The sequence below is a fragment of the Phocoena phocoena genome, chromosome 1 (assembly GCF_963924675.1).
Source record: "Phocoena phocoena chromosome 1, mPhoPho1.1, whole genome shotgun sequence".
Lineage (NCBI taxonomy): Eukaryota > Metazoa > Chordata > Mammalia > Artiodactyla > Phocoenidae > Phocoena > Phocoena phocoena.
In genome coordinates, this window is record NC_089219.1 from 141,701,706 (window position 1) to 141,725,888 (window position 24,183).

A 24,183-nucleotide genomic window follows, 5' to 3' on the forward strand; every position below is an offset into this window, starting at 1 on the left:
GCCATTTAATTTTGTTGATGTCTTCTTTTGCTGTATAGAGCTTTTTAGTTGATGTAGGCCCATTTGTTTTTGCTTTTGTTGCATATGCTTTTGGTGTCATATCACAGAAATCATTGCCAAGACCAATGTCAAGGAGCTGTGTACCTATGTTTTCTTTTTTAATTTCAGCTGCTTTTTAAAATTTTTTTATTATTTTATTTATTTTTTAATGTTTATTTTTAATTTGTTTTTATTTTTTAATTTTATTTTTGGTTGCATTGGGTCTTCATTTCTGTGCACAGGCTTTCTCTAGTTGTGTCGAGTGGGGGCTTCTCTTGTTGCAGAGCACAGGCTCTAGGTGCTCAGGCTTCAGTAGTTGTGGCATGTAGGCTCAGTAGTTGTGGCTCATGGGCTCTAGAATGCTGGCTCAGTAGTTGTGGCTCCCGAGCTTAGCAGCTCCGCAGCATGTAGGATCTTCCCGGACCAGGGATTGAACCCATGTCCCCTGCATTGGCAGGTGGATTCTTAACCACTGCATCACCAGGGAAGTCCCTGTCCCTCTGTTTTCTTTCAGGAGTTTTATGGTTTCAGGTCTTACATTTGATACATTTCAAGTTAATTTTTATGAGTGGTATAAGACGCGGGTCTAGTTTCCTTCTTTTGCATGTGAATATCCAGTTTTCCCACTGGCATTTACTGAAGAGACTCTTTTTCCAATGAGTATTCTTGACCCTCTTTACTAATATTAGTTGATCGTATATGCATGGCTTTATTTCTGTGCTTATGATTCTGTTCCATTGGTATATGTGTCTATTTTATGGCAGTACCTTACTGTTTTGATTACTGTAGCTTTGTAATGTACTTTGAAGTCAGGACGTATGATGCTCCCAGCTCTTCTTTCTCAGGATTGCCTTGGCTATTCAGTGTCTTTTGTGATTCCAAACAAATTTTAAGATTTGTTTTTCCATTTCTGTAAAAAATGCCATTGGAATCTTCATAGAGATTGCACTGAACCTATAAATAGCTTTGGGTAATATGGACATTTTAACAATATTAATTCTTTCAATCCATGAACACAAGATATCTTTCTGTTTATTTGTGTCTTCTTTTATTTATTTCATCAATGTTTTATAGTTTTCAATGTAGAGATCTTTCACCTCCTTGGTTAGATTTATTCCTAAGTTTTTGTTTTTGTTTTTGATGCTATCGTAAATGAGATGTTTCTTTAATTTCTTTTTCAGATCATTTGTTGTTAGTGTATAAAAATGTAGTGATTTTTTAATGTTGATTTTGTATCTGAAACTTTATTAAATTTGTTGATTAAAGCAAACAGTTTTTGGGTGGAGTCTTTAGGACTTTATATAAATAATCATGTCATCTACAAATAGAACTTTACTTCTTCCTTTCCAATTCTGATGCCTTTTATTTCTTTTTCTTGCCTTATTGGCTAGGACTTCCAATAAAGTGTTGAATAGGAATGCTGAGAGTGGGCACCCTCATCTTGTTCTTGATCTTAAAAAACTTTCAGTCTTTCAGTACTCAGTATGATGTTAGCTGCAGATTTGTCATATGGCCTTTATTATGTTGAGGAATAATGTTCCTTCTATATACAATTTGTTGAGATTTTTTATCATAAATAGATGTTGAATTTGGTCAGGTGCTTCTCTGCATCTATTGAGATGAGCATATGATTTTTATCTTTCATTCTATTGATATAATGTATTATATTGATTTGTGTATCTTGAACCATCCTTGTATCCCAGAGATGAATACCATTTGATCATGGTGTATGATCCTTTTAATTTGATGCTGAATTCAGTTTTCTAGTATTTTGTGAGAATTTTGTATTTATATTCATCAGAGATGTTGGCCTGTAGTTTTCTTTTCCTGTGGTGTCCTTACCTAACTTGGGTGTCAGGGTAATGCTGGCCTTGTAAAATGAGTTTGGGAATGTTCCCTCATCAGATTTTTGAAAGAGTTTGAGAAGACTTGATATTAATTCTTTTTTAAACATTTGGTAAAATTTATCACTGAAACCATCTGGTCCTAGATTTTCCTTGTTGGGAGGTTTTGACTTCTGGTTTAATCTACTTACTAGTAATTGGTCTGTTCAGATTTTCTTTTTCTTCATGATTTAGTCTTGACAGGTTGTATATTTCTAGGAATATACCCATTTCTCCTAGGTTGTCCAGTTTGTTGGCTGTAGTTGTTGAGCGTAATCTCTTATGATTCTTTGTATTTCTGTGGTATCAGTTGTAATGTCTCCTCTTTCATTTATAATCTTATTTATTTGGGTCCTCTCTTTTTTTTTTTTTCTTAGTCTAATGTTTTGTCAATTTTATCTTTTCAAAGAACCAATTCTTAGTTTTACTAATCTTTTCTATTGTTTCCTTGTACTCTGTTTCATTTATTTCTGCTGTAATTTTTTTTTTTTTTTTTTTTTTTTTTTGCGGTACACGGGCCTCTCACTGTTGTGGCCTCTCCCGTTGCAGAGCACAGGCTCCGGACGCGCAGGCTCAGCAGCCATGGCTCACGGGCCCAGCCGCTCTGCGGCATGTGGGATCTTCCAGTACCAGGGCACGAACCCGTGTCCCCTGCATCGGCAGGCGGACCCTCAACCACTGTGCCACCAGGGAAGCCTCTAATTTTTATTATTCTCTTCCTTCTGCTAATTTTGGACTTAGTCTGTTTTTTTCCTAGTTCCTTGAGGTGTACTGTTAGATTTTTTTTAGAGATCTTATTTCTTCTGTGAAGTATGCATTTATCAGTATAAGTGTTCCTCTTAAAACGGCCTATGCTCTATCCCTTAAGTTTTGGTGTGTTGTGTTTCCATTTTCATTTGTCTCAAGAAATTTTTTTTCCCTTTTGATATCTTCTTTGATACATTGGTTGTTCAACAGTATGTTGTTTAATTTCCATTCATTTGTGTATTTTCCAGCTTTCTTCCTGTTATTGATTTCTCATTTCATATCATTGTGGTCATAAAAGACATTTGGTATGATTTCAATCACTTTAGATTTACTGAGATTTGTTTTGTGGTCTAACATATGAGCTATGCTAGAAAATGTTCTATGTGTGCTTGAAAAGAATGTGTATTCTACTTTTGTTGTACAGAATGCTCTGTATGTGTCTGTTAGGTATATTGGGTCTATGGTAATTTTCAAATCTCTGATTTGTTATTGATTCTCTGACTGGATGATCTATCCATTGTTGAGAGTGGGGTATTAAAGTCCCCAACTATTTTTTTGTGTGTGTGTGGTACGCGGGCCTCTCACTGTTGTGGCCTCTCCCGTTGCAGAGCACAGGCTCCGGGCACGCAGGCTTAGCGGCCATGGCTTATGGGCCCAGCCGCTCCACTGCATGTGGGATCTTCCTGGACCAGGGTACGAACCCGTGTCCCCTGCATCGGCAGGTGGACTCTCAACCACTGCACCATTAGGGAAGCCCCCCCCCCAACTATTATTTTATTGCTGCCTATTTCTCCTTTTATCTCTGTTAGTATTTGCTTTATATATTTAGGTGCTCCAGTATTGGGTGCATAAATATTTTCAGTTATTATGTCTTTCTGATGGATTGACCCCTTTTTCATTGTCTCTTGCCTCTTTTGACCAATTTTAGCTTAAAGTCTAGGCTGATATAAGTATAGCTGCCCCAGCTTTCTTTTGGTTACCATATTCTTGACATATCTTTTTATATCCTTCTACTCTCAGTTCACATGTACCTCTAAAACTAAAGTGAGTCTCTTGTAGGCAACATACTGTTGGATCTTGATTTTTTTTTCTTCATTTAGCTATTCTATGTCTTTTGATTGGAGAATTTAATCCATTACATCTAAAGTAATTATTGATAGGTAAGGACTTACTATCTCCATTTTATTGGGGTTTTTTAATTGTTTTGTAGATCCTTTCTTCCTTGCTTCTTATCCTTCTCTTCTTTTGTCATTTGATGACTTTCTTAGCAATATGCTTTGAGTGCTTTATCGTAACTTTTTGTGTAGCTATTAAAGATTCTTTTCCTTTGTGGTTAACAGAGGCTTACATAAAATATATGTAGAACATCCTATTTTAGACTAATAATAACTTAACTTTGATAGCATACATAAACTTTACTTTTACTTCTCTTCCTCTCACATCTTAGGTTATTAATGTTACAATTTACATGTTTTTTATTTTGTGTATCTAATAACAAATTATAGATACAGCTATTTTTTAAATGTTTGTTTTTTAAATTTTAAAAGTGAGTTATGTCTCACCATTACAGTATTAGAGAATATGACTTTGATTACATATTTACCATTACCAGTGAGTTTTGCACATACATTTATGTGATTTTACAATGATAATTAGCATCCTTTTATTTCTACTTGAGAATGCCATTTTGAATTTCTTGTAAGACAGGTCTGGTGTGTTTTTTCGTTTTTGTTTGTTTCCCTCAGCTATTACTTGTCTGGGAAAATCTTTATCTGTCATTTCATATTTTGGCAGCTATAGTATTCTTGGTGGACAGGCTTTTTTTTCAATATTTAGAACGTTTTATGCCATTCTCTCCTAGCCTTCTAAGTTTCTTATGAGAAATCTGCCTATACTCTTATGGGGGGTTCCCTTGTATGTGATGTGTTGCTTTCTTCTTACTACATTCAAAATTTAGTTATAATGTGTTTCAGTGTAGCCCTTTTTTAGTTCAATCTATTTGGGATCTTTTGTGCCTCATGAGTCTGGATGTCCGTTTGGGGAGTTTTCAGACATTATCACTTTAAATATACTTTCTGTTCCTTTCTCATTCTCCTCTCCTGGGATTTCCATAATGTGTATATTGTTTTTGTAATGGTATCTCATAACTCCTGTAGGCTTTCTTCACTTTTCATTCTTTTTTCATTTTGATCCTCTGACTGGATAATTTCAAATGAACTATATTCTAGTTTACTGATTCTTTCTTTTGCTTGGTCAGCTCTGAAGTTGAAGCTCTCTTTTGAATTCTTTAGTTCAGTCATTCTATTCTTTAGCTCTAGTATTCATTTGTTTGATTGTGGTGTTTTTACGATTTCTATTTCTTTGTTGAACTTCTCATTTTGTTCGTGCATTGTTTTCTTCATTTTGTTACTAAACTTGATTAAGAGTATTATTCTGATTTCACAGTTCATAGATCTCCATTTTTTAGGGTCAGTTATTGAGTTATTGGAGCTTTATTAGTTTCCTGTGAGGTGTCATGTTTACCTAATTCCTTGTATTGGTATCTGCACACTTGAGTAAAGGGTCTCTGATTCCAGACTTTACAGGTTTGCTTGAGCAGAGATTGTCCTTCACCGTTCAACTCAACTTGGGATTCTGGATGGGTCAGCTGGTAGCATCCTTGGGCAGGTGGGGTTTTCTCTCAGGGTCTCTATTTGGGTGAGGCCACTGCCTCTGCCTTAGATGTGAGGTTGGGACGGGGGGTGCCATTGGCTGGGAACAGTTGGTTAGGACTGATGGTTTGGTTTCCTGCCCAAGTGCAACTGTAGAATAGGCCTGAGTTACCTGGATTCTCTGGTCATACTTCCTAGTTGGATAGGACTGTGTGCTATACTCAGCAGTTGGGTAGGCCTGTGAATTTGCTTTCCTGCCCAGGCAGGGCCATAGAACAAGCTCCATGGCCAATACAGCTGTGCCTTAATATGATATCATCCTAATCTTCTTTCCTAACAGAACGTGTTTTTATAGTTTTAAATTTTCAAAAAAAAATGTTTGAGCAATTTAAAACTTAATATTTAACAAAAGTCCCATGAAAAATATGAAAGATCTTTTTTCTCTAGGCTATAAATATTAAAGGAATAATTAATATATATTTCTATCTTTCTACCTATCTATGTATCTATGCTAGAATCCTGGCATACATATCTGCTTGTTGAATTGTTTAAAGTTTTTTTTTCCTTTTTATACAGCTTTCCCTCAAAAATAAAAATATTCTTTAAAAATTTAATATGAATGCAAAGGTATTCATGAGTAATAATTTTAGTAAACATGTATACTCCATTATTTTTTAAGTGTATTTTACTATGAAAATATTTAATTGTAATAGCCTAAGGTATGGTATAAATTTAGTTAAACACAGAGACTAACATAATTCTTTCACTTATAGATTTTTAAAATCATAGCATGATTATTATTATAAATTCAGCTATGTTTGCAAATTTATTTTAAAATGCATGGCTACTGCATTGTTTCAGAAGTGGAATATTTTAAAAGGGAAATGAATAAAAATGCATCCTTTTAGTTACCAACTGTAGACATGTGATTATTAGCCAACTCTCAGAAATGACTTTTTGTTATAGGGAATCCAGTGCCAGAAATTACATGGCAGAAAGATGGGCAGTTCCTCAAAGAAGATGACACCCATCATCTTATGTCTGGTGGCCGTTTTCTTCAGATTACCAATGCCCAAGTGTCACACACTGGAAGATATACATGTTTGGCTTCTAATACAGCTGGTGACAAGAGCAGAAGTTTCAGTCTTAATGTGTTGGGTAGGTATAAGCATTGCTGCAAATCTTGAAGAATCAGCCATGGCAATAGGCTAAATTCTCTTCTTTTTCTGTTTACTTAATATTTCTACCATAGAATTTCATTATTTCAGAAGGACCAGTGCTTGTGTACATTTGCTGGTTTTCTTTTATTAATTCATACATTCATTCATTGCATTTGGCATACCTACTATATTCCAGGTACTGTGTTTTGTGCAAAGTACAACTATGAACAAGATAGATATTAAATAAGCAGTAGTAAAGGAAAAATAAATACTGGTCAAAAAGAAGCAGGTCAACAGTGAAAGAGGATCACCATGAGATGTTTTATCATTTCTTTGTGGGACTCTGCCATTATTGGTAATTGCCCATACTGAAATCTCTGTTGGTAACTATGATGAAGGAGAGGAGATGCAGACAAGCACACCAAAACTGTATGCTTGCTCATGAGCGGTAGTGAATTAACACAGTCCCTTGGGAGGTTGAAGGGTTCAAACAAAACAAAACATCATTAAAATGATTTTATTTTAGGATTGTGCTTTCCTCTGTCTTAAAACACATTTCCCCTCCTTCCCGTTGCCAACTTATGTAGCAGTATTGTGAGCAGAACATCTGCTCCTGCTGGGGTGAGCAACTACCGTAGATTTTCTTTTTCTTAACATTATATGCTGCTCATCTGTCTTTATGTGTGTTTATCTGTGTCATTTGCTAACTCACTAATCCCTAAAAAATCTTAAAGGAAGAATGTTGACAGGTATTGCTGTGCAATAAATTACCTGGACATTGCAAATTTAGATATTTTGCCATTTAATTAATAGTTATTTTTCCCAGATAAATCCCCTCCCCTTGAAATTAATATATAATGTGTAAATTCTATTTTGTCAGTGATAAGCGGTGAAGATTCCTAGATTAAAATGTAGACTGCAACTACAAGTGTAGGTTTTAAATCTCACATGGTTTCCTTCTGATTTAATACAGATTAGCTTGTACATTTGAATATCAAGCCCTTTGAGAGCAATAAAAACTACACCATGAAAAAATAAAGAGTAGGAATGATGAAATAACTACACATTCAGTTTCTGCAACATTAAAGTTATACTTATGTCTTGGAAATGATATTAAAATAGATTCCTAATTTCTGCTCACGTTAGAAATTTAAAATACACCACCTAAATGTATTGTATTTGATTACTAATATCAAAACACATTTCCTTCTACTTAAATAAACTGACCTATAATTGAGGATGCGAATTTTTGCAATTTTTTATTTGTTGTATGTTTTGATAGTTATTGGCTAGACTGGGGGAATATGTAGTCCCATACATAGAAACTCCCATACAGGACACAGTCCTCAGGCAGCTTACAGTCTAATTGAGTAGAAGAGATATATAGGCCAGAAATGTTAAGTCAGAATACTGGATAATGTATTAATAAGTGTCAAATAAATAGTATATATAAGTAATAATTCCATAAAACTATAAACTCCCTAGGACAGAACCCTTTTTATCTTGAAAAGGATATAGCCCCAGCACCTAACATAGCAGTGAATAACAGATGCGTGGATAAGTAAGAATGAGAGTTCGTGAGCCAGTTGTCTCCTAACACACCTGTCTTCCCTGCACACCCATCAGCGAATGAAAGGCAAATGCCCTGCCCTGGATTTCTTCTCCTCTCCTGTAGCCCATTGCTTCTCACAGAGCTCTGTGTTCCTCATGCCTCCTTCCTCCTACCACTGACTCACCTCCCAGTACTGGCTCATGTCCACATCCTATCCCTGTCCTCTGGAAACCTGATTTAAAACTCTTTCTGGCTCCTTTCAGTAACTGAAATCTGACTTCCCAAGAGACATTAGCTCCCTGGGGACTCTCTCCAGTGGATATCACTTATTCTTTACCCCAGGCATCTCAAGTCATGCTCTCTGACTATATTCCTTCCTCTGCCTCCTACCCGCTTCCTAGTTACTTATTTCTTATCATTTTCCCTCATTGATTGAAGATGAGGGATCTGAATTCAAGTCTTCTTTTCACCAACTTCATATAAAGTTGAGGCTGTTCAGGTGTGTGCACTGGCAATTTCCAGTCTACCAGCCATAATTCAGTGTCTTTACCCTTTCTTTTCCCAGAGGGTGTTATCCTTTTTGTTCACAGTTACTGCTTCTGCTTATGCCCTTGATCCTATATCTTTCCCCCTTCTTTGGTCTGCCAGTCATGCCCACCATCTGCCTCACCTTCAGCTTTGCCTTCTACTGTCTCCATCACTTCATATAGTCACTACTCCCTGTCTATACTTCTTGTCCCACTAAATATGGGCTTCTGCCCACACCATTCTTGACACTGCTGTGGTGAAGACTACCCTGTTGTTAGATCCAACAAACATTGTTCAGTCCTTATCTTAATGTTTGGATATTATGTATCACTTTCTCCTGGACACTGCTTTTCCCCAGTTATCCTTGCACCCCCTTTGGTTGCTCCCTTTCTCCCTCCTTTATGGACTCTTACTTAATCTGTCTCTTAAACGTTAAGTCCCCTCACGTTTTGTCCTTACTTCAGTGTTCATTTCACTCTAGATATTCTCATCAAGTAACAAAAACTTAATTCCCGGAGGTTTAATGATCATCTCTTATCAACTGGAGACTTTTAAAAATCCATACCTGCAACCCTGATCCTTCTCCCAAGGTTCAGATTTCTATATACAGTTGCTTGTTGGACATTTCTACCTGGACTTCTCACAAGCACTTAAAATTCAAGATATTCAGACTGAACAAATCATCTTCCCCTCCTAAGTGAGCAAATCTTTCCATATTTTCTATTTATTTTGCTTTGTTGAAGTTTACCTAGGTTCGTTCCCAAGCAATAAAATTGGAAGTTATATTTGACGCTGGTTTCTTTACCCCTTAAATTCTATCATCAAATCCTGCCAGTTGATTTCCTAAATTTTTCTTTAGTTGCTCCCGCCTCTTTATGCCTTTATTCACTGCTCTAGTTCAGGCCCTCACTATCTTTTATGGAACAAATGTACTTGTCTGTCTTTCCCCTGCTTCCAGCATTGACCCCCTTGAATCCATCCTCTATATATTTCCTGCTTGCCCCTCATTGTTTACACTACTCTGCTCCCAATATGCTCCCTCCTCCTAGTAGTCTCCCCTTCTTTCACCTTCTGACCACCACCAGTCCTTTGAGGCTCAGTTTGAAATCTCCATTAGGAGATCTTCCCTGATGAGAGTCCACACACCACCCCACACCTGAGATTGGATTGGATGCCATGCCCCCATATATCCTGCACCAAAATTCCCAGTATTGCCCATACTACATTGTGTTATGATTCCTTTTTATGTGTCATCTCCTCCATTACTCTGTGAGGTTCTCACTGCTTTTGTGTAGAATGAGGACACTAATGAATTGTTTCTGTAATTGTTAGGGAATGGAATTACACAAATAAGTACTATGGAAACTTAGAAATGTACAAATAAAGAAATTTCTGAATATATTTCTTTGATCAAGTTTTAAATCTTTTTCAGTATCTCCTACAATTGCTGGTGTTGATAGCGATGGCATCCCTGAAGATGTCACTGTTATCCTTAACAGCCCCACATCTTTGGTCTGTGAAGCTTATTCATATCCCCCAGCCACCATCACCTGGTTTAAGAATGGAACTCCTTTAGAATCCAACCGAAATATCCGTATTCTTCCAGGTAATTAGCTCACTTCAGATGCCCAAGTTGCATTTGTGCCATTTACTTTTTCAGAAGAACAGAATCATTGACTATTTTTATAAAAATACTTAATGTTGTTGCTGGTATTGTACTATTGCTATCTTATTTTTTAGTATTTTGTATGTATGTTGTAATCTAAGTTATCTAAAATTACTTTTTGAAAGACCAATAAAGTAAATAAAAGGCAAGTAAATAAATACTACAGTGTAATTAATTGCTCAAATATAATGTAGAATGCCAAAAAGAGTAGAAATTCACTTTTTGTTGAATTGACCCTTGAAATTCACTTTTTGTTGAATTGACCCTTAGTATTTAGATTGACAGAGTTTATTTATTCCTCTTTAATTCCTGACAATATGTATGAAAACAGAAAGAATTTAAAAATATGACCACTGGCTGTAAGAAATGTATAGAGATAATACATGTGAAAGTTAATTAACAACAGGAATCCATGAATAATCATGGGTTCCTAATAGTCATAGGTTATGACAAATGGGATAGTGACAAGTTTTATAAGAATTCAAAAGAAGGAATGGCCACTGTGGGCTGAAGCAGTCAGGAAATGCTTTGTCATAGACAGAACTTGAACCAAACCTTAAAGAAAGTTATAGAATTTTGTTAGTTGGAAAGGAGAGATTTCAGATCCTTCAGGATGTCTAGTGTGGGAAAGTACAAAGGAGAATGGCATATCTATGTGCAAGTAATAATAAACAGACTCCTCACCTCCTTCTTGAGTGGAGACATTGTGTGTACAGGTGGGTATGGCAGGGAAGGGGGCAGGTAGGAGATAAGATCAGGAAGGAATATTGGAGTCATGTTTTAAATACCTGGATTTCAGAGGTTTGACTTTATACTTTAGTCAATTGAGAACCACTGAAGAGGTTTAGGAAGAAAGATACCATAATAAAAACGGTGTTTTAGCAAGATCAGTCTCTACTGATAGGCCAGGTAGATGAGAGGAAGAAGATGACAAAGGCAGAAGACCTATTTGTGAAGAGAGTAAAATAAGAACCTTAATTACAGTGTGTGCAGAGAGGTAGGGGAGGGTCAGAGTGAGCACGAGAGTCATTACCACGGAGGACCATCGTGGACTTAGTGAATGTCTCCATCCGGCAAGTAATGCCCATCTGTATTGTAGTTTGCCTATGTCAGATGTCTCTTACAGAATTGTCATAAAGAAGAAATGTGTTAATAGTAAGAACTAAAACCTGATGGTTTGTGCAAACCCTGCTGCCACTGTGACTTCAGAGATTCTTTGGTGCTCCATTGCTTTTCAGGAGGTAGGACTCTGCAGATCCTAAATGCACAGGAGGACAGTGCTGGGAGATACTCTTGTGTAGCCACTAATGAGGCCGGAGAGATGATAAAGTACTATGAAGTGAAGGTCTACAGTAAGTCCCGAAAGAACACTGTGTTCCTAGTTTTCCCCAGGTTTTCTAACTTTTTTAATTCTAATCTAATTTCTAACTAATTTAATTTTTCATTATGGGTTCATAATTATTTATATTCATAATTAAAGTTTATCGTTTATCCAGCTTGCTTCATTAAGATGGAAGTTGAATTAAGCAATGTGCCCATGACTTCAGTTGCTTAAATACGTGAAAGGCCACTGAATCTGCTCTCTTCAACTTTTTGGAGAACTTGTCAGTGGCACTTCCTTAAGTTTCTTTATTTTTTTCTCGTGAATTACCCTCTTCTGAATTCTGCTGCATATAAGTACTTGCATGCACGAAACTCTTCCTTAAATATATATGCTCTATTCAGCAGCCTACGATGAGTTTGTCATTGACTTTGGGCTAATCCACTGTACATTGACCTATTCAAAAAAAATTATGCTACCACTGATAGGCAATAAATTTCAGAATTTTGTTTTTAAAAAGGAAGAGTATCTTTTTTATTGTCTTTTGTTCTTTGAATCATTCCCCTTAGTGACTAATAAAATGCATTCTATGGGTCATACTCAGACTGTGTCTGGGGACCTGGAACAACCTAAACTAACTGTTCTGTGAAGGACATTAACCTCATTGGCAGTATTATAATGACGAGGAGGGAAAGGTAGTTTTCTTCACATTCTGTATATGAACACTGCCATTTCATAAGATGCTAACTTGGGTCCTTGATGAAAGGAGAGCATAGAAGATGCCTACGTTATTTCCTTGTTTTCTTATTAAGTGATCCTTACTGTGTTCCATGTCATTCCATTTAAAAGAATAATGTTTAATACTTTAATATTCGTGTTTATGCAGTTCCACCCATAATCAGTAAAAGAGACCTCCTGGGGCCAGGTGTTTCCCCCAAAGAAGTGAAGATCAAAGTAAACAACACCCTGACCTTGGAATGTGAAGCCTATGCAATTCCTTCTGCCTCTCTCAGCTGGTACAAGGATGGACAGGCCAGTCAAGTTTTTTCATTTGCTGATGTTTTTTTATAGACTAAAATGGCCAGTTAAATTAAAAAACAAAACACCCAGACACAGATAACTCAGAGAATCAATGTGACCTTAAAATTAGCACAATCCCATGCTCCTAGAGTATAAAACTGCAAAAAAATTGAACCGTGTTCAACAATTTTAGTATTATTTCGTCACTCTAAAGTTTGAAGGACTGTTTTGATACACGTTAGCAATTGTCTTGGAAAATCCAGCCACCTTCCCACTGGGGAATGGTTTTTGTGCTCTGTGGTTTTTCAGAGTAAGTAAACTTCGTGGAGAAGAAACGCAAAGACAGTGCTGAGCCAGATTAGAATGATAGGTATAACACAGGTGCTACGTTTACTCAGAACTTTCTCTAAACACCTTTAACTCTTTTACAAAGGGTAACATTTTTAATGTTCCAAGATGAAAAAAATAAGCTAAATGTGATGATTAAGTGCTCAATACAATTAATTGGGGGCAATGAAGGACTTTCAATAAAAGACACATCCTTCAGTTACATAATCTGGCTTTCAGACCACACGCCCTTATTTCTCATTCAACTTATTTTCTAACATGCATGTTTTAAAAACATACGTGCTGGTGTTTTAAGACCAAAATAGGTTTTTTTTAGCTGCTGTTAACACTCTGCTTAGTACAGATGTGACATAGCTAAGCTGATGTTTATCCTGTTTTACACATAATCAACAAAATGGTCAGTCAAATTCCGGTTGTAGACGTTCAGGTCAGAGTCATGATTTAAGATGCAGAAAGATATAACTTTATTATTTCAGATCATAGATGGATTTTGCAATCCTGGCAGCCAGGAAAAATATATCTCATAAAATAAGCAAATTTCATCTGGAAGCCATTGCAAAATATGGAACTCCCACCATGTTCTGTTTACAGTTTCTTTTCTGACTACAAGCACACTTCATGGTACAATATCAACTCTATGTGAGTTTGCATGGAAACAATTCCTTTCACCTTTCAAATTTTAATATTTTATTTTTAATTTTACCTAAAACCTTTTCATTCCTTGCATTTTATACCCATGCACACATATACACAAGCACATACGCACATAAAAGTTGGGTAAAGTCTAGATTTGTACTAGGAATTAGGGCTGTTCTTTTTAAAATTTCATAATGAATAGTTAAATTAGTTTCACATCCAGACTGAAATTGATCCAATTATGATGCTTTAGTTAAACTGCTGAATTTTTCAAGATTTGGGATTGGTCCCCTAAAATGTGTACAAAAAATACTGGGTTTTGTTTATTTTCCATATCCTTTCTTCTGCTAGCTCATTTCTCAGATAAGCAACACTACTTGAGTGAAACAGTGTTTTTGAGAAAAGCCACCAAAAATATTGGCAGCATTAACCACAATAAGTTTTGATAGAATCTATGTGTTTTGCTTATTCATGCTCTGAAGTTTTTCTTTGACATGGAAAGTTTAAATTATACTATTTTTTATATGTGATATAATGTTAATAATGATACATTGCGTCCCAAATTATTTATTGAGCACATAATGTTTGCCAAACACTATTTTAGGTGCAGGTGATACAGCTATGAAGGAAACAGACAAAAATCTCTGCTCATACGGAGTTTTGGGGGGAGGGGAAAACTAAACAAACAAGTAAAGCATACAGTGTGCCAGATAAAGTAAATGTTATGAAGAAAATTCAGTCAGGAAGAATAGAGAGTGTGAAGGGTGTGATCTCTTACAATAGGGAAGGCCTCACTGATAAGGTGATATTTGAGCAGAAACTCACAGAAACTGAAGGAAGCAGACATAAGATATCTGAGAGGAAAATATTCTAGAGAGACTAGCAAGGGGCAAAGGCCCTGAGGCATTTGGCTGGAGTGTAGTGATCAGTGGGAACACAGAGAAAGGTGAGAGCTAGGGTTAAATCATACTGCTTGTAGATCAGTTGGCCTTATTCTGATGGAAAGCTTCTGGAAAATTTTGAACACAGGAGTGATGTGATCTGACTTAAGGCTTTAAAAAGATTATATTGGCTTCTTACTAGTTGAAGAAGAAATGAATTTATTGCCGTGGTCCAGGAGATAGATGGTGATTGCTTGGATGAAGGTGGTAGCAGGATGTGAGGGAAAGAGATGAGTCAAAGATGAGTCCAAGGTTTTCACTAGAAGAGTGAGTTTAGGTAGAAAGAGAAGAGCTCCAAGGATCAAGCCCTGGGGTTCTCCTACATTTAGAGGTTGTGGGGCAGAGAGTGATATGTCCTAAAAGAAGGAAAAAAGAGTTTTCAAAATAAAGACCAGTTAAACCGTGTTAAATCCCACTGATCAGGTAAACTAAAGACTGAGAGTTGATCAGTAAATTTAGCAACATGGATGTCACTTGTCGTGTGACCTTGACAACATCATTTTGGTCAAGTAGAGATGGTGAAAGCCTTATTGGAGGATTCAAGAAAAGATGGAAGGAAATGGAGACAGCAAAGGTAGAAAACTTTTTAAAGTCATTGTCTATAAAGCAGAATAGAAGAATGTGGAGTTAGGCTGCAGTGTAATGAGATTTTTTTTTAATGCGGAAATTATACTGTTGTATACACACTGAAATCATCCAGTGGAAAGAAAGCAATTGATGATGACTCACATGAGAGAGGACACAGTTGCTGGAGGAATGTTCTTGAGTAGATCAGGGGATGTTCAGAATGGACAGAAACTGGTATTAACCAGTTTTTCCAGGGGAATAAAATAAAGGGAGAGGGGGCAAAAGAGTTGTTTTTTTTATAGAAGTTTATACAAGGAGTGATTGCCATAATAGACCTTCTCTGGGTCAGGAGGAGAGTGAGTGATAGGGAAAAGATTGCAAGTTCAGTGAATTTTGGGTCCTCCCATGGGATCAAAAAATAATGGGAGTTGGGATTCTAGAGGAAAAGAGTTAGTAAGTTAAGAGGCGATGGTCAGAAGGTGAGAACTTGAAACTGAGATTCTGAAGAGATGTGATTATTGGTAATTATAAGTTCTAGGTATGACTCTCCTATTGAGTGGCTGAGAGAGTGTTGGGGCAAAAAAAAATAGAAAGGAGGTCAAGGAGCTGAGAGCACAAAGCACTGGTGACTGTCTATGTGGGTATTGAAATCACCAAGAATTATGAGAAGAGTGTCATTGGAAGGAGTAACAGTGAGCCAGGAACTAAAATTTTCAAGGAATAAGAGGGAATTTAGTATATTCGGAAATGTTTAGAAGATGAGAAATGTCCTATTAAATGTCGGTAATGTTTTCAATAAAACATCATAATATAAATATATCTAGGTTAAATTTTCTCATTTATGAAGTAATGATGTTTCTGAATGAGCAGTAGTGATTTTTAAATCAGACTATGCTAATGCCTTCAATCTTTCATTATAAAACTCTAGCATTTGCTACAAAATAGTAGGAAAAGATACACTTTTTTACTACAATGTGGGATCAGCTGAAGTTATTTTTCTCCAACATGGATAAATGGATATGGCACCTAAGAACATTTTCCATCATAAATAATTTATAAATGCACCACTCAGAAACACCGGGCATAGATGTAAACTATAGGAATTACAATTTTCAATAAATAAAGACGTGATTACTCAAAAACAGCTTATTCAAAGTAAATTGTTATTGTCTTGAGTATTTCACTTAAATTTTTATTTTTACTTATTAAAGAATCATAAAAGCTCTCAACTGCATGGTGCCCTAGAGGATTTACTGGAGTACTTTTTTTTTTTTTTTTGGCACATTATTATTTATTTCTTTACATAAAGAAAACTGTTCTCTGGCTCAATTTCACTATCACAAACTACAGAAATAGGGTAAGTTTATAGGACTCAGTTATACATTTAACTCCTAGAGGATTATACTTTTTTTTTTTAAAGCTGGTTTAATCTCAGGAGATCAAGTATAAATAATATAGAGGACCCCCAACCTGCTTATTCTTCCTAATATTGGGGTCCTATTTGGTATTATACTCCACATGATATATGTGGCAAATATCTGTTACCATTGAAAGCAAAGATAGCAGCTAATTGATTTAGATAGTTCATTCTGCTGCAAAATGAGCTTTGAATCCAGATTTTTTTTTAAATTGAAGTATAGTTGATTTACAATATCATGTTAATTTCAGGTATACAGCACAGTGATTCAGTTTATCATCTATCTATCTATCCTCTATCTATCTATCTATCTATATCTAATTTTTTCAGATTCTTTTCCCTTATAGGTTGTTACAAAATATTGAGTATAGTTCCCTGTGCTATATAGTAGGTCCTTGTTGGTTATCTGTTTTATATAGTAGTGTGTATATGTTAATCCCAACCTTCTAATTTATCCTTCCTTCCTCTTTCCCTTTTGGTTCCAGTTTTTAAAATAATGAGTATTCCAGAATGAACGTTGTATCTCCTATCAGACTGAAAATTTTTAAATTTAAAAATCCACACCATAAGCTGTTTGTTTTTTTTTTTTCTTATATACATATGTAGTTCTTTTCTCACTCTCTTTAGAGGCTTATTACTGGAGTACTTAATGATAACATTATTATAATTGAATCACAGCCCCTTAAAGCAGATGATCATGTTACTATTGCTGCCAGTGGACACACACTTCAAATCAGGGAGGCTCAAATATCAGACACTGGACGATACACGTGTATAGCGTCTAATATCGCAGGTGAAGATGAGCTGGATTTTGATGTGAATATACAAGGTAATACTAATATGTTTATTGTATGTAATTTAATTTATATGATCCGGCAAAGCAATGAAAAAGAGATTTGGCTTGGTTTATTTTAGTGTTTTTTTTCTGTTGACAATAATATAAATTCATTATTGAAAACTTGGACTCAAGAAATTAACAAAGAAGAAAATAATCCCATCATTCAGGATTACCTCAGTTATTTTTATGTGTTTCCTTCTGATATATTTTTGTAAATGTATACTTCATTTATAAATTGGGATCACACAATACGTACTTCTCTGTTACGTTAGCTTTCCCCTAACATTATATCATGAAGTTTATCAGAAACCTAATGTAACATTGTATCAGAATTTAAAGTAGTCACACTTGGAACGGAATGATGATTTAGGCTCCTTCAAGCTTTGTGACTTGGGCAAGTTACCTAAATATTTTAAACCCCATTTTCTCACTTTTAGAATTAATGCCTTGTAGAATTGTGGTGAGTACTAAATAAGATAAAGTATATAAAACTCTTAGCAAAATGCTTAAGAACTGATATTTGCTATTATTGTTGATATTATTACTCTCAACATGATTTTTAATAACTATACCTGTTTTATCAGTTGAGTATCCAAACCTTTATTTAACCAGACTCCTATTGTTGAATGTGTGGGTGTGTCCAAGCTTTTACTACTCATATATAATGCTTCATTGAACATCTTTATACCTAAAACTCTTACACATTTTTTATTTTTCATAAGTTGTTAATGATGGAAATTTTAGGTCAAGTGTTATACACTTTTGCAGTGCTTTTGATGTACAGGCAAATTACCTTCTAGAAAGTTCATACTTGTCACCCAGAAAACTTTGAGAATGTCCCATTATATTTTTTAATAGATTTATTAATCTTGGCTGCATAACTTCTTTAGTTTTCTGAATAAGACAATCATTGGGAAATGCTCTATTGAGCCAGTATTTTTTAATTTTGTGTGAAAACACAAAATTAGTTTTCCCTGCTATGATCATATTTTTTAGCCATGTTTATCATAGTAGGTCCTTCCTGAGAGCAGGACATTTTATCTTCTAAATGCTAGAGCCTTTGAACAGAAATGGAGAGCAAAGCATGAGCACAACATTCTGAGCTCCATACTTCTTGCTTTTCCACTGGAGAACCAGCTTTGACTTCTATTACTTTTTTTAGCTAAGGGCTAAGTTGGTAGGTGTGTAAGTACTTGAAAATATTTTCACATTGTCTAATTTATTACATGTACAAATCACTCTTGTGAAAATACAGCCAAGATCTTTCTTTAATGGATTGACACTGTCATTTACATGAGTCCAAAATTTCATGTCTTTTCTCCATAGTTCCTCCAAGTTTTCACAAGCTCTGGGAAATAGGAAACATGCTGGATACTGGCAGGAGTGGTGAAGCCAAGGATGTGATCATCAACAATCCCATCTCTCTTTACTGTGAGACAAATGCTGCTCCTCCTCCTACACTGACATGGTATAAAGATGGTCACCCTCTGACCTCAAGTGATAGAGTATTGATTTTACCAGGTAAAGATTGCTAGGAACAGGGTGAAAATCTGAATCTCTGTCAAATGTGTTTCTTCTCATTTATTAGACCAGTCAAATTGATTGACTTTCTGGCCTTGTGATTTAACTGACACAGGATACTGAATGCCACTGGTATCTATGTAGCTTCAAGCTAGGAGAGTCTAGGCTGAGAATTTGACATAGGCTAGAATACCTAGTTAATTTTCATATCTACTATGGGATCATTCTATCAACTTAAGAAAGTCCTTTGGCTCCCTTGTGCCTCCATTTTTCTAAATAGTGTGAGGAAATAATCAGTTTTGTTTCTGTACATTATTAATGATAAATTCTAGAATATATTTGCAAATAGTTATTACTCAGTTTATTAAATGCATTTCTCATAAATCAATAGTAAAGATTTTAGTTTCAAATATTTTAGTTATTACATGTTTATCAATGGAAAAGGAGATCTTTAAATTGTGGAAAAATAATATTTTCAAGGCTTCTATTTACTTTTAGCAAACATTCAAATAGACTTGTCAAAATTTATCAGATTGTACACTTAAAGCCCAGTGCCTTCCAATGTATGTAAATTTCATCTCAATTAAATAAAAAAATATCTTGGCAAAAAAAGAAAAGAGACTAGATAGAAATGACAACTACATGTGATCCTAAATTGGATCTGGGCTTAGGGAAAAATAGCTATTAAAGACAGTATTGTAATAATAGTGAAATTTGAATATGGACTATGGTTCAATAGTACTTTTTTCACAGATTTTACATTTTCTGATTTTGATCATTATACCTTGTTTTAATGAAATACATATTTATGAATATTTAGGGGTGAAGGGGCATCATGTCTCCAATATACTCTCAGTCTTTTTCTGAATCATTTGAGAGTATTACTCATTTATATATATAAATAGAGTTAATATGTACATTTTTATGACAAATCAAACAATTGGATTGAAATACAAATTATTGATAAACACAGGTAAAATTTTTAATATAATTATTGCGACTTTTCTCTAAATTTGATATTACATCAACATGAAAAGTTTAAAAACACACAGTTATTCTTTCAAGATCATATGTATAAAGGTATACTTTGTACCTTTTATGTCCTTGGCTATTATTTTCTCAAATCAGTACTTGCCTCCAACAGTGTAAACTTCTTTTACATGTGTTCAAAACTGTAAAAGCAAGAAGTCACCACATAGCAACATTCCACATGGAATGTGAGAGGGACATGGAGCAACATTCCTCCCTTGCTCTATACAAGCTATTTAGTTCTCAGGAGGTCTCATTCATATGCTGGGTCACTTTTCAATAATGCAGTGTTTGTCCTAAATGTGGTATGTGGGATTAACACTGAAACACTGGATGAAGCAAGAGCCTTCAAAGGAAATGTAAAGAAGTCATTAGACCTGAAAAATTATATCTCTGTTTATGATCACTTTCACTCTAAGATTTAGAGAAGTAAAAATATGTATTGGGATATATTTTCAGGAGGGCGAGTGTTACAGATTCCCCGGGCTAAAGTGGAAGATGCTGGGAGATATATGTGTGTGGCTGTGAATGAGGCTGGAGAAGATTCCCTTCAGTATGATGTCCGTGTACTCTGTGAGTTTTTCGTTCGTTTTTTTGTTTATTATGCATTCTTCCACGCAAAAGTTTTTTGAGGAACTAATGTTTGCATGATGTCGTGCTAATCATTCTAGAGACATAAAGTTAATCAGAAACTGATAGCATTCCCAGGGAGCTGTCTTATACAAATTGAAAGTACATTAGTTAGGACTCCTGAAGTATCAAATAACAAATTAGCTTAAAAAAAAAAAAAAGGGAGAGAGAGAGAGAATCTGATTCATGAGCCTGAAAAGTCCCAGAGTAGAGCTGGGACTGAAGTCATATCTGACTTCTTTGGCTCAAAAGAGGTCCACCAAACTTTACCTTTCTCTTTCTCTTGGCTTTGTTTTTCTCTGTTAGCATCACTCTCAGGTGGGGAGTCCCTTTGGATAGCAAGTGGGCCCCCGGAAACTCTATAATTTTACATCTTCTTAATTTCACATCCAAAGGGAAAGCTCTTCTCATCCAGTATTTACAACTGAAGTCCCAGAATTGGATTTCCGTGGCTTTAACTGGCCAAGCATGACTCACATATCCATTTCTGAACCAATTACAGAGGCCAAGAGGCCTATTTGTTAAGGTGTAATACATATGTCCACCCTTGGATCAAAGTCATATTATGAATGCAGGGACTGAGAGTAGAAGTATTGCACCTTTAAGGGCAAAGAAAGGTGATGCTACTAGAAGCAGGAACAAATAGATGCTTCCATGAGAAGGAGCTGAGCTAGAGAAGTAGCAGTAGGAATGTATAGGAAGCAGTTGGTATGAAAGGTTTTACAGAGGAAGTGATTAAGTGATATGAAGCATTAGGCACTTATCTGAGAGGATCAGATGACACTGAGATTTTTATCCTGGGTGATTAAGAAAATTATAGCAAGGGCAATAAAAATAGAAGATTTGGGAAAACAACATAACTTGGGAAGAAGGAAGTCAATTTTGTTTTGGACGTATTGAATTTGGAATGATACCAATATACTTAGGAAGATGTTGAATGAGACATTGGAAATATGGAACTACAACTACAGGAGAGAGAATTGAACTAAGAATATAGAGTTGAGAGTTATCCACAAACAGGTGATATTCAAAGGTGAGCTTTCCAACAGAAAGGGTTATAGATAGCTTAGGAGAAGATAAAAAAAAAAAAAAGATCATTGTGGAATCATTTACAAGTAGGAGACAGGAAAAAGAAAATAGAGGAGAAACAATCTGAGGAGTTAATGAAAAGTAGTAAACTACCATATCACCTATTCAAGGCATAGAAAAGGTTATCAAGAAGTGGGTTTAGTATGGAATGCCAAAGTAAGTTTAAGAAAATAAAAACTGGGGGGGAAAGGCCATTTGAAACTAAGAAATCATTAGTGAAATTCCGAAGATCAATTTATGTATAGTATGGTGTGATACAAAGCCACAGAACAAAAAGATAAATATCGAGCAAATAATCAGAAAGAAAAGGAAACAAATGTAGAGTACTCTTAAGACATTTTGAAGAGGCAGGAAGAGGTGAAATAGAGTTTTAGGAAGAGAGCTTCTTTGAAAAAACATATTTAAGAGAGATTTGAACTTGCTTGTAGACCAAGGAAAATGATCCAACAGAAAGAGACCAGTTAAAGTTTCAAGTACGTGTGTTGATGGGAGGAGGGGGCAAGGATTGATGGAGCAAGTTCTAGAACAGGGGAAAAATGCAATCAAGAAACCGAGAGGGGTCAACTAGCCTTTCATGGTAGTGAATTGCCATACCTTGGAATGGTAAGAAGGGATATGTGGGAATGTATATCAAATGTATTGAATCCTTTCCTTAAGTATGAGAACAAGAAAGACAGTGGCAGGGCTGGTATTTGGGCCTGTGGAAAACAGAGAACCTTAGAGATTGCCACTATGGGGGGTGTGATAGTCAAACACTGAAGTTGGAGCTATTTGGCTTAGCCATAGCTTTCTGCACCCACCCTCATTAACCCGGGATCAGAGGTAGAAAAAACAGATGATGTGACCTAAGGGTGGGGAGAGGGGAGCCATGGAGGCAGTGCCACAAGGTAACAAAGGTACACTTTGTGGAAGCACTGGAGGGTAAGGGACATAGCATGTGCAGTGAGACAGAGCATCGCTGAAATGACCCACTCTGAGACCTAGGCAGAAGAAGAAGAAAAATGAGCTTGCAGGAAGGCTGATAGATGGATTGGAAGGGGGAGGAGTGGAAGGGCTAGAGTTTGCAGCGCAAACAAAAAGCCAGCTTATGAAGGAAGCCTGAAAAGACGTGAAATAGAGAAAACCCAAGAATTCAAAATTCATTTATTTGACAAATATCTATTGATCGCTTACTGTGTGCCAGGTACTATGCCAGGCACTGAGGATACAGCAGTGAATACCGTAGACATCAGACCTTCTTCAAGGAGCTTATGAACTTGCAAAGGGCAGAAGTGTTTATGTTGAATGGTCCAAGGTATGACAGTCTGTGGCTGGCTGAAGTGGGGTAGAGGAGAAACTAGGGTGGGATGGGTCATCAACATAGATTTTAAAGTCTACAAGGTAGTGATAAGAAGACAATTAAAATTAGTGCTAACATCATCAAGAGCAGTGAAGGAATATCTTAGACCACCTGGCTTAATTTGACCTAAGTTTGGAAGGAATTTAGTTTAGGACTGAGTGGAAGGATCTGATAAAGTAGCAAGATATTATAGGCTGGGAAGAACTGGAATGTGGTTAAATTGAAATGGAATTTAGGGATTGATTGTCAAAGGGAGATGTTCATGTCTTCAGTCTGTTATTTTTAATTAGGAGGAAGTTGGAAAGCATGTTGGAGATGAGTTTAGAGAAGTACGAACAAAGCAAAAAAAAAGAGCCCACAAAGTCTGTCTAAATTAGGAATACTTCACAGTGTTTGATGCTTACCTCCTAAGTGCCACTAAGAACAATTCTGAGAGGTGTAATCCAGCTGGAGGGCAGGTCAGAGCAAAGAGCTTCGGTGGAGGCCTCTACAGGTCAGACCTTGGGCCTGTAGTGTATCTCCTGGTAGCTCCTAATGATTCAGCTCCAGAAACATTGAAATCTTTCAAGAAAACATTGAATCTTTATGTACCAACATTTCATTTGATCAGTTTTCATGGTGTGGAGGTACTGATAGCCTCATTTAATCTGAAATTCAAGTTTATTATTTACTAATCTGCAGTTCAACCTATATGTTCTATGTTATCTAAAGTACAGCAAAAAATCATATAATTCTGACTGTGAAAGTTTGCATTCAAAATAACACTGAAATTTTATTATGGGGCCTTGTAACCTTGATTATTTGCCTTACAGACTTTCAATTTAGTTTTGGAGAGACCCAAATACTACAAGAAGACATCTGCATTAAACATATATTCTTTACTGATTGATAAAGATACGGCACATTTTAAGAGAGTAAAACAAAATACCTAAGCTTTCAAAACAAAACAAAGTGATTATTCGTTTTGAAAATGAATTTCTGCATTTACAAGAGCAGCCAACACATGCATTCCTGGTTTAACATTTCCATTTTTAAAAAAATTCTACAGATAGTATGTGTTTTTTCATAACTGACTAGTCTAACATCAGGTGGGCATGAACCTAGATTGATTCTATATTATTGTTTTAAATGAGAATGAATATATGTAGAAAGATCTAGAGCATGGCTTCCCAAACTCTAGCATGCATAAGGATCACGTGGAGAGCTTGTTAAAACACAAACTTCTTTGGCTCTCCTAGGGATGCCAACTAAAGAAGGCTCA

General features: G+C 35.8%; 1 protein-coding gene across 1 annotated transcript in view; it reads left to right on the forward strand.

Annotated features, from left to right (window-relative positions):
- The window catches only part of HMCN1 (hemicentin 1), a 519,661-nt gene that overhangs the window by 338,817 nt on the left and 156,661 nt on the right, over positions 1-24,183 (forward strand). The window contains exons 49-55 of the mRNA XM_065885936.1: positions 6,287-6,478; positions 9,993-10,166; positions 11,465-11,578; positions 12,434-12,579; positions 17,155-17,305; positions 18,641-18,835; positions 20,324-20,437. Of these exons, the coding sequence (XP_065742008.1) occupies positions 6,287-6,478; positions 9,993-10,166; positions 11,465-11,578; positions 12,434-12,579; positions 17,155-17,305; positions 18,641-18,835; positions 20,324-20,437 (1,086 nt within the window). The remainder of the gene's footprint in view (positions 1-6,286; positions 6,479-9,992; positions 10,167-11,464; positions 11,579-12,433; positions 12,580-17,154; positions 17,306-18,640; positions 18,836-20,323; positions 20,438-24,183) is intronic.